General features: G+C 42.5%; 1 protein-coding gene and 1 non-coding gene across 2 annotated transcripts; one reads left to right on the plus strand and one right to left on the minus strand.

The window, feature by feature from the left end:
* Positions 1-1,531: 1,531 nt before the first annotated feature.
* LOC104534992 (cysteine string protein-like) lies at positions 1,532-13,227 on the plus strand (the record flags this gene model as incomplete). Its single annotated transcript, XM_010188750.1, has 4 exons — positions 1,532-1,578; positions 3,259-3,472; positions 7,402-7,576; positions 13,133-13,227. Coding segments are annotated over 4 exons (531 nt in total), but the record flags the coding sequence as incomplete, so codon positions are not given.
* Positions 13,228-17,619: 4,392 nt separating this feature from the next.
* On the minus strand, positions 17,620-17,710 carry TRNAY-GUA. The gene is given in 2 exon segments: positions 17,620-17,655; positions 17,674-17,710. It is a non-coding gene; the product is annotated as a tRNA-Tyr (tRNA).
* Between the last annotated feature and the right edge of the window lie 162 nt (positions 17,711-17,872).

The raw sequence follows: 17,872 nt of genomic DNA on the forward strand, positions 1-17,872 counted from the left end.
GCCCCCAGAAGAAGTGGTCAAGAACAAGAGGGCCTTGCGTCCAGGCAAGGGGAAGGAAACGCATTGGAGAATGCGGACATCGATCCCGCTGCCTCTCACATGCTAAGCGAGCGCTCTACCACTTGAGCTAATTCCCCAGCCCATGGCCTCTGCCTCAGGTCCTCTCCCCTCACAGGCACCCACACCAGAACCAGGCTGCTCTGGTGCTCAAAGCCTGGGCTTCTCATTGACCTTATTCTCACACCTCCAGCCAGTCACCCATTGACTTTCCTGCTGGTGATGATAACACCTGAGAATCCCAGTACTCAGGACCAGCATTCCCTGCGCAGGGTTCTCCCATAACTGCCTTGGCCGGTCGTCTTGCCCAGCGCAGGCAAGAGCCACGCGGCTAGGTGCAAAAGGCAGAGGTGCCTGAGGGTCTGGTCCAGAGCCAAAAGGGCACTCCTTCAAGCCAGAGTTGAACCAGCAACCTAAGGAGGGCCGTGCAAGGGAGTCCTCTATTCTACCAGTGGACCTATTGAAGTAATGGTAGAGGTGTATCTGACACACTTTGATTTTCCATAGTACAGTCATACCTCAACCTATATAACATGCTACCCTGCCTCTAAACTGTTGCTCCTTCCACCCAGATGTACCCCCATCAAGCCCACCCCTACAGCACAGTCTAGTCTGATCTCGCCTCTCATCCTAAGTCTCCTACTTACAGTCGTGCTGAGTATTTTTCTTTCTCTTAACTTCCATGACTGCCCCATTCATCTTGTGGGATGGCTATTTCCCTGCTTGTTGTCACTTTTGTCTCCCAAACACATCCCATTGCTTGCTGCCATGAAGGGCTGCAGTGGTCAGTGGTCCCAAGGTAGAGAAGGAGAAGGCCGTTCATCATGAGAAAAATCTGAATAAGCATAAATCCATGTGTTTGGTATGTGAAGTAGGCAACAAACTCCTGTGATCATTTAACTCTCCATTTTTTGGCTTCTTCCTTTTTCTCAACGCATAACTAACCATGATTATCACATAACTAGGAATGTCACATTTCCAGGGACCCACAGGGAAGCTTCTATATAGCTGATGCTTATGTTATGTCACACAGTTTGTGCCCTTACTTTTATTATTTCTTGGGTTGGCTCTAACAGAGTTCTTTTTCTCACTCATATGAGTTGCATTACCAGTATATAGATCTCTTTCCCATTACTAAATCATCTCCAGTTAGTATACATCATCTTCGTGTGCAGGGACTTGTTTTGTTAATGTACTATTTTTAGTGAGGACCATTTTCAAAAAATCAAAATAAGAATTTATCTCATCTTTCGTTAACTGTACTATGTTGAAAATAATTCCATTAATATTCTAAAGCAATACTAAGTAAAAGGAGTGTGAAACTAATGTTTTTCACCTTTTCAAAACTACATTTCATTCAAAGTCTTATTTTTTATGAGATTATTTGGAATATGGAGAGGGCAGCAGATGTCTTTGGGTTTGCGGGAAAAGAAAAACTGAAAATTGATTGTCTGATGCCTGCAACCACTCATAGTTTTTGAAAGTAATACCTCTCCCATTTTTTAAATTCTATTTGCTGAGGTTTGTTTTCAGCTAAGAAAAGAGATAGATTGCATAAGTTACTTAAATACTTGGATGGCACATAGTGTCATTAGTCATGCAAGGCTTAGCTTGTTTTTCCAGTTCTCCTATTTAACCTTTTATTATGTTAAGGTACTGCATGTTACATATGACTGAAAATTTATGTTTAAGGTACCAGAGGCACAGTATATTAAATATGACTGAGCATGAATCCTTTCATGCTATTAGAGACATGTTTAAGGAGTTAATTTTTATCTATGAGAAGATGAATTGCATTCAGCATACAGAACTGAACAGATCGTTGGCAGAGGCTGTTCCCAGGCTTATATAAATCTTGATATTGGCAGAATGTCTCCAAGGCAGGACCTGTCATCAGGAGCAAAGCAGTTACATTTTACTGAGGGTATAACCCGTACTTCAGTAGAAAGTCAAGCAAGACCTTACTCTGAAGATAAATTTGTTAAAAGAAGTGTGGGCACACTGCCTTCACACCACAAATACTGTTTTTTGGAGTAACAGTCATGGGTAGCTCCTGAAACACTCGGAGAGAACATTTACAAAATGCAACATAGCTTGACTGAGGTGAGGACCACAACATTTAAAACGTTGCAAAATTACTTTTGATGCCACTAGAGGTCAGCACTAGTCATAAAATAAATGTCCTGGAAAAATCTTATTGCCAGTTCTTCAAAGGGAGTGGAGATTTTTTTTTAAAAGATACACCACTGTCTATGCTTGTTTTGCAGGCACGTGTGAATTCACACTGCCAGTGCTCCAAAATGGTTGGAAGCAAACCCTTTCTTCTCCAAGCTGTGCTTTCCCAGCAGTATCTGTGAGCCAACAGTCTCACATGGTTCCTTTCAAGCTGTGCCTGTCCTCGCTTGCTGTAGCGCTGCAAGGGGGAAAAAAACGGTACTGAGCTCTGCCCCAGCAGAGGCTTCCCACCAGCATAAACAGCCCCAACCAGTTGGCAATCAGCTTTAAGGGCTGTCTCAGAAGTGCGATTGTGGGGAATTAGGCCCAAAGACAGGCACTTGAAACTGGGGCTCACTCACTCTGCTTTTCCACCTTGTGCTTCAGAAAGATGCATCCTTCCTATTGCAACTCCTAACTGTGATGTCCATCATCACTGTCTGGGCTTCTGCAAACACAGACACTGTTGACGAGATTTTGATACAGCCCCTATTGATAGGCAATCAAATATGGAATCTCATTTGCTATAAAGAAGGTAATGTTGACGGGATAAGGAGTGTGATCATCATGTTTTTAAACAACCTTTAAAAAATCTTTATCTTTGTTGAAACCTGCTAAATTATGCAAATCAGTTGGCAGTCACAATGCAACAAATGCGTGTGATTTATTATCATGCTGCAATCTGTGCTTTCAGCATATATCACTGTCTCCTTTAACATGGTAGCTGACTAGGTATCAACACACAAAGTTCATGCTCAGTGTAATAGGAACACCTTTTCTATCAAAACTTTCACATTCAGTCACTTTGTGTCACTTTTCTTCCACTGAGTACATCAGAGGTGAAAGAAAAAAGGCTGGATATGCTGTTCAGAATTATTATATCTCCACTAAAATATTTTGTAAAGTTTTGTAAGTGTCTGTATACGTGTACACATACAGATGAGTTATTTTCCTTCTGGTTTGTTTGGGGTTTTTTCCATGTTTCAGAAAACTGGCTTTGAAATATCATCCCGACAAGAATCCAGACAATCCAGAGGCTGCAGAAAAATTTAAAGAGATCAACAATGCTCATGCAACACTGACTGATCTGTCCAAGCGAAACATATATGACAAGTATGGATCACTAGGGCTCTATGTGGCAGAACAGTTTGGTGAGGAAAATGTTAACACCTACTTCATGCTCTCAAGCTGGTGGGCAAAGGTAAGCTGTTATTTTCTGTTTGAAACCAAGTGTTACAATGCACATAGATAATTACACACACAAGGAACTCCCTGAAAAACATGATGTCTCTACAGGCTTAACAAATACTAGGATCTGAATCTAAACCGCTGCTAAAAGCTTAATTAATCAACATTATCTGGAAAATTGACAGTGGCATCAGCTCAGAGTAGTGCTAATATAGAATGTTATATTTTCCTTTTTAACTTGGTAAATAGTTAAACAGAGTACATGTTTTGTAACATTTTCAGACATTAATTAGATCTGAAACTAGTGCTCCAGGTTAATTTTGACTTTCTTTTCCATAATGACTAAATAAAAATGACTTGTTCAAAAATGAAAAGTCCCACTTATGTGACAACTAGTTAATAAGATATTACAGTACAGATTTAGCTGTGTTCTTTGCTGTTTATGGCACACAGCGTAAGTAAGCAATACTAATACATAACACTCCATGATTATGGTGTCATATACGTGCCCTGGTGAGGGAGTGAGAGAAAGGAAGTGGAAGAAAAGGTGAGACGGGTGGAGTGGAGGAAGAGAGCAGGAAAGGGAGAGAATGATACATCAAAAACTGGCATATTGCTCAAGGAAAAACACATCATGGGCTGTTCTAGTCATAAAGGAGTTGTGTTAATGTGCTCTCTCTTCTCATGGGTATCCTCTGATGTTTGCATATGTCAGATAGGAGTGTTTGAGCAAATACTGAAATGTTACAGAAATGTTACAAACCAACATAATTGCAAATGTTTAAAATCTATGCTGTCCCCACCTATTTCCAGCAACAGAAGCACAGGAAAGCAAGGACTCTGCTGAAATACATAGGAAAATTATCTGTAGGGTGTGAGGCAATCACGCTGTGACAGCTTTGATCTGAGAACCATGAAATATGGATTCCTGTGTTCAGCAAGGATCAGGAAAATGCTTCGCTGCCCCTCAGTCCCCTTCCAAACTGGGAAGTCACTTGGGCAGTCTGTGGGCCTGAGAAGCCATAATTTGTCTCTTAAATCAGGAGGAGACAGAGGATGCTCAAATGCAGGATAGTGAAGAAGCAGGCTGGAGGCTGCCAGCCAGCACAAGCTGACTTCTGCTGCAGGCTGGACTCCCCACCACAGCCGCTGTCATCTCCTGCTGGATCATTCCTTCTTTTCTTTGCTCTCCTTTAACTGTCTTGCTAAACAAGGTTTTCTTCACTGCTGCTTTTTTAGTTATTTCCTCTTCTGCTTATCAGTCTTTAAGGGAGATTTTATGAGGTATGATGATCCTCTGTGGCTAGAAAAACAGGAATGGAAATAAGCTTTGTGGCTTTGACCACAAAGGAGAGCAGTGGAGAGCAGAACAGAGAGAAGCTAGTAATTCCCTAACAGCTAAAGGAGGAATTTGTGGATTGTTTCAAGGTAGCTGTATCCTGAAAGCAAGACAAGATACACTGAATATCCCAGCAAAAGTAATCACTGTTTCCTGATTTTTAAGAATTCTCTGCAAAAAAACACTGAAATATGCATATAGACTCATCTGAGGATTGTTACAGGTGATCTCTCTAACCCTACCCCAACTCAAAATATTGCCACCTCCAAAGCATGAACAGGCCACCAAGTGTTCTCTGCAAGCTGAGGTCACTGTTCCTCATCTCTTTTTAACTCATACACAAATTCTGGGTCAGTTTCAGAATTTTATATTAGCCATCATGATACTATGTGAGTTTGAGACATCATCTGCAGATGACCTCTGGACCCCTAATTTCCTCAGTTCTGGTAGAAGACAGTAGGGAACACAGCTTTTGCTCATTATCTTCCTCTTCAACTGTGAACATTCCTGGTAAATCCTCTTCCCTATCACACTCATACTCAGAAAATCTGACAATTGTGAGGTGTATCATTAGAAGTAAGGAAACTCAAATGAAAGGAGAAATGCAAAGTGAAAATTATGTTTTTTGGAGTGCCAAATTTGTTAGCAGGCATATTAAACCAGGAACATACTGACATGGGTAATGGGAACTTTAACTGCTTCTCCACTGCCAGACATAGGGGTTGTTTAACTGTTTTACAAAAAAACCCAGTAGTTCTCCCTCTACCATGAAGACAGTTTATTGATATATCAATAAACCAATTCCTGATTTACCAACGATGATAACATAAGCACAATAAATCTTGAAACATTTAAGATATCATTAATGAAGTCAAGTATATTTTACCCTCTATACAATTTTATTCTGGGTTTATTTTTTCTTTTTTCATGCTATCCATTGCAGTGATTTATTGTCTTTTATGACGTCAATGATAAACAGCCAGATAACATAGGGGTTATGGCATTTTTAACAGTTTCAGGTGTCTGTTGGAAGGAAAACATTTTAAAACAAAAAGCCAGCATCCTTCTTTTAATTTAAAAGCACCTTGCTCACTCTTGATATATGTCTATATCGATATTAGGCATGTAAATATTCTTATTACCTTCAAAGATGATTCAAGGAGACATTCATAACTGTTATTTATGTAGCTTCATTGTCAAAGTTTGACAACATCCTAACCTTTGTGCTTGCTTACTTCTTCAGCAGCATGTTTTCTTATGATTATAACAAATAGTAAAGGGCAGACTGTATAACTATAATGCTAAAGCCAGCCTGGCTATACCTCCAACCTGTATATACCTGATGGTTACAAAGCTGTGCTGGCTTTACATACACCTTCCACATACCAACTTTTATTCACTTTTCAGGAATGTCACTGACTTTCCTTTGCCCTTACACCACTATGACCATGAAGAGAAGTGGAGGTTTCTCCTTTGCCACAAACATGGCGGTGCAGGCCTGGATCCATCCCAGGTCAGGAGCCCGGCTGCCACTGTGCACCCACAGAGCATGAGGCGGCAATACTAGCCTAAGGGCTCCCCTCCTGCAGCCCCCAACTCAAGCAGCTGTGGACTTGTGCCGTGAACTCAGGCAGTGACATGATCTAGAGGAAGAAAAGCTCTGTAGATTAAAGGTTTCTGGCTCTTGAGCCTGGCTGAGACCTCTGATCTCAGCGCCAGGCAGTTGGGCTGGCTCTGCTGAAGCCTCTGCACTTTCTGCCACAGGGACAGGAGTTAGCAGAGGGCAATGGTGGTGGGAACTTCTTGCCACATGAGTCCCCAGATCAAGAAACAACAGCAGGAGGAGTCTAATTTAGGAGTTGTCACCTGTGTGCTCCTGCACAGGTTAATGGGGATAGAGAGAGACACCATCAACAGGCAACTCAAATCCTCCTGAGGCTGAATCATTCTCTGGAAGGGCTTTTAACTTCCCATTGTCTGTGTGAGAAGCTCATGGAGGCTACAGCCCTAATTTGGATGCCTTAGTTCCGTGCCTGAAGTTATGTGGGGTGCATCTGGGTCTTTGCTTCTTTTTCTGTTTTGTTATTGACAAGAATCTGCCAGTAAATAAGTGTTTGCAAAAACCATCTTGGGCAAATGAGTCATTTTTAAGATGGAAATGAGTCATTTTAAGGTGGGCGGGGTTTTGCATACTGCCTGGAAGTTATTTTCTGAGGGCCGTCAGCTGAAGACAGACTTTCAAAAGTTGAGTGCAGGGGCCTGTTGGTTTGTGCCTTCTTTGTGGATGTGGCCCTGCGTGGTGAGTAGGAGCTGCTGAGTGAGGAGGACTTTGGAAGATCTGGCCCCTGTTTAGGCACTTGTCTAGCAGCTGGACTCCTCTGAGTGCCAAGCACTTGGGAATCACAGAATCATTGAACGCGTTGGGTTGGAAGAGGGACCTTTAAGGTCATCTAGTCCAACCCCCCTGCAGTGAGCAGGGACATCGTTAACCAGATCAGGGAACCCAAGTTCCTTTAACAATCTACCTTCAGCTGGAACAGGCTGCTACGAGTTCAAGGCAGGTAATTGCTCATGGGGTTTTCCTCCCGCTGTGTTTAACCCAGGGTTTGTTTGCGGTCTGCGGCTTGCTGACGGGCTGCTACCTCTGCTGCTGCTTCTGCTGCTGCTTCAACTGCTGCTGTGGAAAGTGTAAACCCAAAGCACCTGAAGGGGAAGAGCATGAGTTTTTTGTGTCTCCAGAAGATTTGGAAGAGCAAATTAAGAACGACATGGAAAGAGGTGTGTATTATAGGGGTTTACTGTGTGGCAAAGCTGTTCAAAACAGTCTTTAAAGCCTGTAAAGCCAAATGTTCTGCTCACAATGCTGAAACTGCTTCCAGACATCAGTGGAGACATGCCAATTCACTCCAGCTAACTCCATGACCTGATGAACTTCCTAAGTTACGTGCTTCTGAAAAACCAAACTTGTGGCACTAACAATTAAACATACAGTTGTGTCACTTATGAGACACATAAACATTAGAAGTCTCAGGGCTCATCTTACGAGACGTTCTCCTTCTAGTCCCCTTGCCCAAGTTGCTTCATATCCTAGATGCTGAATTTGTACATTAGGCCCTGCCTGCACTGGTACTTGCCACACCTGATCTGCCTGAATAAGCAGTCATTTGGGTTTTATTAATGTAAAATTTATCACTGACTGTGATGGCCCAACAGTACCCATTGAAGAAAAAGCTTCAAGAAAAGATGCAGAGTTTCCAACAGTAAGGTTGCACATTAACCTAAGAGAGTTTGCATGGGAGTTGCTGCCGTCCTGCCCCTCTCCCATCCAGCCCCCAAGCTGCTCACTGTTTTCTGCACTGGCAGTAGCAATTGTGCTGCCTTACCAGGAGCCAGGTGTTGGATACGATCCAGGAGAAAACGAATCCTCTCCAAAATGTGTGTAGTTCCCCGTCGTGCCTAGTGGTGGGGCAGGCCAAGTGCTAATGCAGGCTCAATGAAAGAAGCAAGAGCGCCCAGCTAGGAACGCGGGTCGGGGGCAGCGGGACCCCCTTTGCAGCAGGTGACCCTCTTTTCTCAGCTTTGCTGCATCCCCCAGCTGCACATTCAGCTTCTGGCTATACCAAAGGATGATGGTGGTGATTTCCTAGACACCAGAGTGGGTTACATGTTTTGCATGAAGAGCCCTGTCCTAATCTGCTGAAGTGGGGCAGAGTTGTGCCTTCATCTTCAGGGGAAACAGAACAGCTCAAACTGGTTAGATTTGGACGCTTGCAGGACAGCCTGAGAGAGGCAATGATCCTTGCTCCAGCAGTAGGAGGCCAAGGTATCACAGTAAGACCTGGACCACTTTTCAGTCGCAAAATTTATGTAAACTATGGATTACACTTTTTTATGTGGAAGGATCTAAGCAGTCAGCTCACTCTTTCTCTCTTCCATTGTTATGGAAGGTCTTACACTGTTATAATCTTATGTTTATTATGCTTAAATTAGCATCGCCAGATTGCAAATGTCACGTTCCCTTAGCATAAAGAATTTTTTTCCCTCCAACTTTTCACACAAATTTACCCTTCCATAAATATGTAACAAAACACTTGTAGTAGTTGAAACAAGTGCTATTTATATAACTGATATGCCAACGCGTGGTGGTGTTTTTAAATGGGTTTTGCCTAGAGGCATATCAAGGTAAATACAGTCAGCTCAAAAATTGATCATACTTGATCAGTCTCTGCAAAGGCAACAAAAACTATTAGTAAAAACTTTATAACCACAATGCATTATTTGAAATAAATGCAATATACTCTAAAACATTAGGCTCCTGAAAAGTGCAATCTAAAATGGGTCTTGGTATTTATGGGTGTATGGCACCAAAGCCAACTTTGAAATATCACGATGGAACTCTGAAGGATAAGAATTTATTTAATTCTGCCTTTTTTGCAATTTGGCAGGTATTTTGCTCTCTTTCAAAATCCAGAACTAAATTTCCCAGTGGCAGAAAGAAAATTTCTCCCCACTTCCATCACAGGAGGTATTTGCCAGTATTCAGTAATTTTAGGCCACCTTCCCATCTGTTTACTCCCATCAAGTCTCACTGGGATACCAATTTTTAAGAAATAATTTGAAATGCTTAGCAAAATGTCAGTCTGAAAAATTAATCAAACATGAAATTATGTCTTTTAATTATTTTGAAGACAATATTAAGTATATAGGTAGGGCCTGGAAAAAACTAGATATTTCTACCTGTCCTACCCTTCTCTTCACTCTTGCTAAATTTTCCTACCAATCAAAACTTGCTCGCTTCAGCAGAGTAGAACTCTCTATATTTTAAAATTAGATTAAAAGAGAGTAACATATCAGGAATAAAAGCAAAAACTTCAGTTCAGAGGATACTGTGAGCATCTTTTCTGCAGCTGAAAGGAAAATATTAGACACTGCATTTAGAAAAATGAATGATAACCTGATAAAATTGCGCTTTCTCCCTCCATAGCCTCCCAAATTTTAGGAATGCTGGCCAAAATGATGCAGCTGACTAAGAATGACATAGATTGGGCTTTTCCACCAGATATTTTCAAATGTTGGTCCATAGAAATTAATACTCATGGCTTACTTTATGTAAATAATAGAAATGCTCCTGTAGGTAATTCATAAACAAACTGTAAGCACTGCTGCAGCAGATTTCATTTTGGAAGAGGAAATCTCATTAGGATCCAAATTCTTTGCATGCCCTCTGCCCACAGACTGAGCATTCTGTCTGGTAATTAATTTCTGTCCTTCCTGCTGTCCCCAGCACCTATATTATTGCTAGGCAGGCCTTTTTTGCTAAAGTCAAAATGTAGCTTCTCAGGCTAAGGCCACACTTTAATTTATCCAAATATTTTGTAGTCAGACAATGCTTTTCTGAGGAATGTAACATCGATAAAACAGCACAATTCCTGATGCTAAAAACCTCTGAGAGTGATTATCCACCAGTTGCTGCACTCAGTGTGAGCTGCTTGGAGCTGGTTGTGCTGCACAGAAGCAGCAATGTGTGTGTTGTGGAAGTCGAGATTTAGACTTCATTTTATGAATTCGCACAACAATAATAATTTTCAGAGTACTTTACATTTCCCCTTAACAAAATCAAGGTCTTATGGAGTTTATTTAATTCCTCAAATTAACACACCATAAAACATATTTATAAGGGGAAAAGATATGTGAGGCCAAAAATTCAATTATCTGTTCCCTAAAATGTAAAAGTGAGCTTACCCTGAAATCACGACAAACATGTCAAAGGCTTCAATTATGATGAGATGGCATATTCCTCTAGAAGGAAGTTTTATTCAAATGTATTTGACTAGTTCCAGTGTATCTGCTGTGAGAGACTAATTTTACATAACGTACTCCCATGGGTAGCATTACCATCAGAACTAAAGAAAATTAGGGATTTGCACGACCTGGACTGTACTTAGGTTACAGCAATTTCTTCTCATGACTATTGATTTGTACCACAGAAAGACTAGGGCCTAATGTACCATGAAAGATCAAACAATAAATATTTTATTTAGATTTCTTTGGATTGTTGCATTTTAAATGTGACATTTTTAGCATTTCAGATCAAACATGACATTAAAAAAAGCATGAAGTAGGGTAATCTGTGGTATCATGCCATGATGTTACAGGTAACCTGCGAAAATACACTGGCAGAGGGAAGTGCCACTTGCTCGTCTGCACAGAAGCATGCAATGGTTCATTGCTTTCACCTGCACACACAGGGCAGGTTGCCAGATTTTGCTTCCACTGAAGTCAATGGCTAACTCTTGTTGACTTTTGTGGTCCTAGAGGGGGGTGCCGTTGGAATTTGGACTGGCTTGGTACTTCAGGCTGTAATACACTCAAAGCAGGATGGCAGGTTTTTTCTCCTCTCCTGTTTGGTTATCATCATAAGAACAAAGTAAGGCATTTCTAGACCAATGTTCATTTTACAGAAAATGAAATCTGGGAAAGGAAAAAAGAAGAAAAACAAAAAAAGAATCTGAACAACAAAATACTTTCCCAACTCAGAAGCAATAAGTTTTAAGCACTTCATTGTCTCCTCCGCACTCCATATGATACCGATGTAGGCGAACACTGAGCAAGAGCTATCTATAGAAAACAGTTTAAACTGTGAATTTTGCTGCACCTCCATTCTGCAGCTTTCCATTAGCAGGCTATATTTGTACACTTTATTATACCATGAGTCCCTGTCCTGATAAAAAAACATAATAAATTTTAGAAGGATGTGGACAGCAAGATACTTGAGGAAGGTGTCAGCTCAGAACTGTCTGCAGATCCGCTGGAGGCAATGTGGCAGATTTGCAGAGGGTCCTGCTCTCTTGTTGCACATCTGGGTATCGCAGCAAAATGAACTGCCAGTGTCTGCCCTCCATCTTCCATAAAATGAACAACTTGGAGGCAGCAGAGGGTGGGAGGGAGTGCTGCTCAGAAATCTAGAAAATATATCACAACTTAAAAATGGGTTGGAACTGCCAAACTAATCTGAGGCTGAGCTGAGCTCTAAGCATTAATTACTCATATACTTTTAGAAGTTATGAAACATGTCTGTCTCTGACCTTGTGTCTAAATACGGAATTGCCCATACAGAGAAGTTGCTTGGCATTTAATCATTCTTGCCTTTCACCTTGACAGAGTCAAAGTTGTTCTACCCCCACTGAAGGGAAGCCGTATGGCGTGCAATTAGATTCCTGCTCTGGGTTAAGTTACTCCTGTGCATTACATCTTTTGCTCATGATTCATCCCATCAACTGTCATGTAAACAGGAGGAAATGTCAGATGAGTTTTTTTCTGAACATTCGGTCATCTGGCAAAAAAGTCGTCATCTGTATTCAATTACAGTGAAGGCTGTGCTACTTTCAAGATACAGATAGTCCAGAATTTTTCACACGAAAACACTTCAATGAAATGGCTGCACCTTTAAATGTCAGTCTCTGAGAGTTGAGTCCCCTCCTTTCCCCACCCCCGCAAAACGGTGGATTGGAAAGAGGCCCAGGAGAAGGGCAGCCAAACCTTGTTCATTATCAGAGGGAACACAACAGCCATCAGGGAACTCTGTAAGGACTTCACTTTCCTCCACTCTACAGCAAATGCATTTTTTTACAGATAGATTGGGAAACCAAGCACGTAACTGTATAGAATTAGAAAGCAGTAACCAGTAAGGATTTATGTAGTGATAATATGAGTTTCTGGCAGTTCCAAACTCATTAAAACATTGATTATCAAAATCCTATTGTAAATACATTACATAAGACTTCAAAATGCAATTCAACATTTTTATTTAACTAGCTGACTTTCAGGATATATACGATTTCTTCTCTCACAAGTATATTACTGCTCATGGGGTTTTTATCCTTTTAACTCTCTTCTTTCTCTACTCTCAACTTTGCCTTCTTCAAGAGTAACTTCTGGCCCATTTCTGCAACCACTGTCAAGGTTAGTGCTTGCTGACTCACAACAGCGCTCATTACATTCAGACACTTGCAGGAACAAGCATTTGCAATTGGAGCAGGCAGGGACCCTTATCTTGCAATCTCTGCAGAGCACCAGGTACAGCGAATGTCCAGTTTAATAACAACAGCAGTAGCCACCCAGAAATTTACCATTACATGTGGAGAAGGAGTAAGAGCATTTGTAGACTTAGTGTGGGCACTGCCGCCTCTTTAGTACACACACAGCTGTCTGTGAAGCCAAGATTCAGCCATACTCAGAAGAGCAGACAAAATGTTGTGGTGCTAACAAGAAATCTTACTTTGGTAGCAAGCAAAGAATTCTCAAAGTATTTTTTTGTCTTCCTCTCCAATTTAGATGGAGAAACTTCTATCGTGCTTCAGCCGACTAACGCAACTGAGAAGACACAGCTAATAGGGGACAGTCATCGGAGCTATCGCACAGACTCCTAGAGTGGATAAACATGACCCGCTGGTCCTTCCCACTGAGTGTCACAGCAAGAAAAAACACGATAAGCTCTGCAGCCTATATTTGTAATTGTCTTTTAAGCTAATCAAAAGTAACCTGAGAGTAATTTCCTATCAAGGCAGAATCTCCCTCTAGGCCACTTTCAGTAGGTTGATATCTCCACTTTGCAAGAAGATACCTATGGCCAGTACCGAGCTCTACAGACCAGCACACTGGTCCCCCACAGCTTCAAATTGCCAGACCCAGCATAGTTTTTCCCTCTAATAATACTGACTTTGGCATAGGTGCTCTCCTTCCTCCCCCTAGCTGGGGTTTCACCTCCCAGACACAGCCCCAAGTCCCTTTCTGGACACACCAGCTCCATCTCTCCCTGTCCCAAGAACACTCCTCATGTGCAGCAGTTTTGCTGAAAAGGAAATGTTCCTGTGAGGGAGCCCTGGAAATGCTCTTTACCAGACCTTAGAGGGAAAGCTGGTGGCAAGGCACCAAAGGATGGTGTGGCTCTCCTTCCCAGAGAGGAAAGCAGCAAGCAGCTTGCTGGGACCCAGCCCTGGCAATTACAAACCTGAGCCAGGACAAAGTGCTCAGGGATCGTTCTGCTGGTGGCTGCAACACAGGTCACTCCAAATCCAGGAGCCTCATCCAGCAGGAGACGGTGGGCAAACACCCCGTAGAGGGCGAGGCTGGCCCTGGGCTGCCCCAGAGCCTCTCTCCCCATAGCTGGCAAAGATCACACATCCTAGGCCGGATGGGCCTGCTGCCCATGCCAGGTGACCCCACTGCAGCTGTAATGTGCTGGAAACTGGTCCCCAGCCAACATCCTTCTGCCAGCTGGCTTATTCCACCATGCCCCTGGCTGCTGGCCCCGCTGCCCCGTCGGCACTGGGCTGGGAGCCATCGTGCCAGCGCTGGCCCTGGGGCTGCAGGAGAAGCAAAGGCCTTGGCAAGGCAGGCAAACAGCAGAGCAGCGAGCGTCCTCCTCACAGCCCAGCTCATCGGGGTGGGCCTGGGTCTTCCCCTCTGCCCCAGCGCAGGAGCTTTAAGAGCACATGGCATGATTTTAAATTCCGGTGTACCACTGCATGAATCAGTGGAGATATGGGTATGGCTAAAGCAAGCACAAATAAATTAGGCCCCTATTTTTTAAGAGCTAAAGAAATACCTCTGAGATCTTAAACTTAGCACTTCACTGGTTTGACATAGTAGTTTAAGTTCTAGACAGCTGAATTTCTCTTTATTGATCAACTTACATCAATCATCATCAGTTCTATGCATTTGCTATTTTTGCTCCTCTAACCACAGTGCTGTGATCCAAAGGGGGATGTAATGTACCACTAAATTATATAGACCAGTGAATATATAACTAGTCAAAAGTGTTATTCCCTTCCTTAAATTGGATCCTGTGGTTGTGAAACATTATTGTCTTCCTTCTATTCTCACCTTTCACGTCAAATGTCACTCAGTGGCAGCTAAATATACAAGAAAAGAGTGCGTTTCATCACACCAGCTCTAACTCCAAAGTCAAGAAATAGTACTTTTAACATTTCTTTAAAGTTCCCATAACACATGGACATTTTAAAAGCCATTAATTCCAGTTCAGGTTCTCCATCTGTTCTCCAGGAGCAGGCACTGGGGTCGGCTACCAGTCACATTGCCCACACAAACAGTCTTAGTTTTCTGGTTTGACGGTTGGACCTGACAATGTTGGAGGTCTCTTCCAACCTTAATGATTCTGTGATTCTGTGAAATTTTCAGGCTAAGTTATTTCTTAAGTTTTACTGTCTGGTAGAGAAATTCACAGTGAAAGTGCGCAGATGCTATGTAGTGACTATTTCCAGCAGAGATGAAAAAGGTATTGGGAGAGAAGTCTAGTGCAAAGCTACACGCTACCTGTGGAATCCTTTCCCATGTGAAATCCCTTCTCCTGCTCCCATGGAAGTCACTGAGAATTGTACCCTTGATTTCAACAACAGCTACAGACCAGGCCTAAAGCCAGGCAGGGAAAGGTGAATCCCAGATTAGCAAAAACAATTGGGGAATTTTTTCACACGCAACACCTTCCATGTCCTTCAGGACTCAACTCTGTGAGTCAGATCCAAAGTTTACTGAAATCAAGGAAATGCTTTCCATGGGCTCAAAATGTACCCTAAGTCATGTGGCTCTTATTCACTCTTCCTAAATGAGAGCTTTTCTTTGGGAAAGATTTATTACTTGATCTTGCAGTGTGATGCAAAGATGGACAAGCTGGTGCACGTTTGCAAAGCCCATTTCCCAACAGGGGGATCTTCACAGCAGAGCTATAATGTACTATCTCAGTTAGCCAAAAACCTCAGAATAAACCAACAACCAAGGCTCTGAGTGGGTTCTCCAGGACTTGCAGCTTAAAAGTCTGAGACTCTGAACCCATGGTTTAATTCCAAAGAGGACTTTGCTCTTCAATGTGATTTTACTCATTTGTTTGCTTTTCAGAAAAGTTCCTAACATGAGCATAGCTATGCTTACATGATTAGTTTCTGTGTAAAGTCCAGTTGCGTACCCATGAATCTTCTCAAAATGTACAGATCCTCAAAATTTCATTTCATTTCATTTATTTATATGTAAAGTACTATATATTGAAATCTACCTTTGCTGTCAACCACTCTGACTAATAAAGGTTGTATGTATAAATCATAGCACTCCCTTTCCTTTCCCACACTATCAACAACTTAATTTCAGTAACAGCTTGAGAAACTGTTGAGACAGCTGTCCAAAATTATGGCTTTGCACCCCAACAAGTGGCAAGCAGCAGCTCAGGGTTTCCCCAGAGAGGAATTTGGTCTTGAATTGCAGCAGATAAGCCTACCTATGCAAAGCAGCTAGAGCTTAGGCACACATTGCAAACCCTTTATGTAATGCAGGAAGCTTGTCTGCATAAGAAACCCAAACCAGCAGTGTGTTGAAGTGATACAACAGAGTAGTTTTACTGGGATCAGTTCCTATATGGAATGATTTCCCCCAGCAAAGGGTGGCGGCGGGGAGTGAAACCATGATGCTCCTAAGGGCAATGGCAGATGTCCCATCAACCTCTCTGGGGCCAGCACCTCATTCAGGGGTTTTGCATCTGCCCAAAAGCCAGTGCTGAGTGCCAGGCAGTCTGAGCCTGCTATGGGAAAAGAACATTTCTAACTAGGATTGTATCCAGGCTCTGTGACCACAGAAGCATCTGAAAAATGGACAAGGGGCAACTGTTTTGGCTCACTATATTCTCAAAGAGCTGTCCTTTTGCATGCTTAGATATTAACTCATACCCAGACTCATCCAAAATACTGAATGGAAGAAAAGTCATAAAAGATTTAGATCTACCATCAGCATAACCAGTTATTTAGGTAGTTTGTGCACTTTTCTCTCCACAACTTTGCACAATAAACCACTCTGCTATATCCAAGAAACATCAAAAATAATTGTATGTAATGTAATTTCATTGCCTGCCTTCTCTCAGAATTAATACCCAAAGTATGGGCATGATTTCAGTCAAAAAGAATTGCATTTCTGCCTCTTTTTACAATAAAGTAATTTTTAAAAAATGATGAAGTATGTAAAGCCAAACAGTTAAAATTACTGATCATTTTCTATGCTGTCATTTTCTATGGAAAATAAAATGTTCATTGTTCTGTTACAAAGCAGGGAGAAAGGCTGCAGATGAAAGCAATCCCCTTCCTCTCTCCATGAACTAAAGTCAGGTAAATCATCACATCCAGCATCTCCTTTCACTCTGAGAGGGATGAACGGGTACCAGAATGTCATACAAGAGGACTCAGCCCTTCATGTCAGTGTCACCCATCCCAGGGTCAGGGAGGCAATGGGATGGGACAACTGCATAGCAGCTAACACCTACAAGATAATTTTGGAGAGACACCGGTAAAGACACAAAATTTCCCGCTAGTGGAGAGAGTTAACATGTGCCAAGTATCACCTGGCTGGATCTGCAAATGTATTCTTGTGGCAGACACTTCCTTAGCCTGGAAAAACGGTGTCTAAACATTGCAGGGAGAGGAGAGGAGGTTTGGAAAAAAGCACCTCAGAATTTCAACATCCTAATTAACTGCGATGAGGTGAAGGGATCTCAGCACACATCCTCCTGCACTAACTTGCTTTGTGAAGGTTTGTGGAAAGTTGCAGTAAGAATAATGTTAATCTTGTTTAACTTTAAAATTTAAGGAGGTGCCAGCAGTCACGAAGCAGGCACTGTCCCTTCTGCTCTTGCAGTCAGTGAACCGCAGCAGAAGAGGCTCGGTTTGCAGTGCAGCTGGATCTCTTGGAGAAAAATCAACTGCATCTGCAACTGGTTAAAGCTGTTTAAATACAGTTTGCGTAGGGTGAGGAAAAAAACTAGCGTCTCCTTCGAGCCGGAATCGAACCAGCGACCTAAGGATTTCTACGGGCTTGTATCACTACAGTCCTCCGCTCTACCAGCTGAGCTATCGAAGGGACCTTATTCATTTTTCTCCGCCACAAAGGAAGAACCCAGCAGCACTCATAGCGCATGCGTGGGGTGCACCGCGTTAGAGCGGGCGTTAGCCCTGGCCAGGGTTCGCTGCGCAGCAGGGCCGGGCCTGCTAGGGGCGCCTCCTGCAGGCGGGGCGAGGCGGG

The sequence above is a fragment of the Mesitornis unicolor genome, unplaced genomic scaffold (genome assembly GCF_000695765.1).
Source record: "Mesitornis unicolor isolate BGI_N332 unplaced genomic scaffold, ASM69576v1 scaffold19157, whole genome shotgun sequence".
Lineage (NCBI taxonomy): Eukaryota > Metazoa > Chordata > Aves > Mesitornithiformes > Mesitornithidae > Mesitornis > Mesitornis unicolor.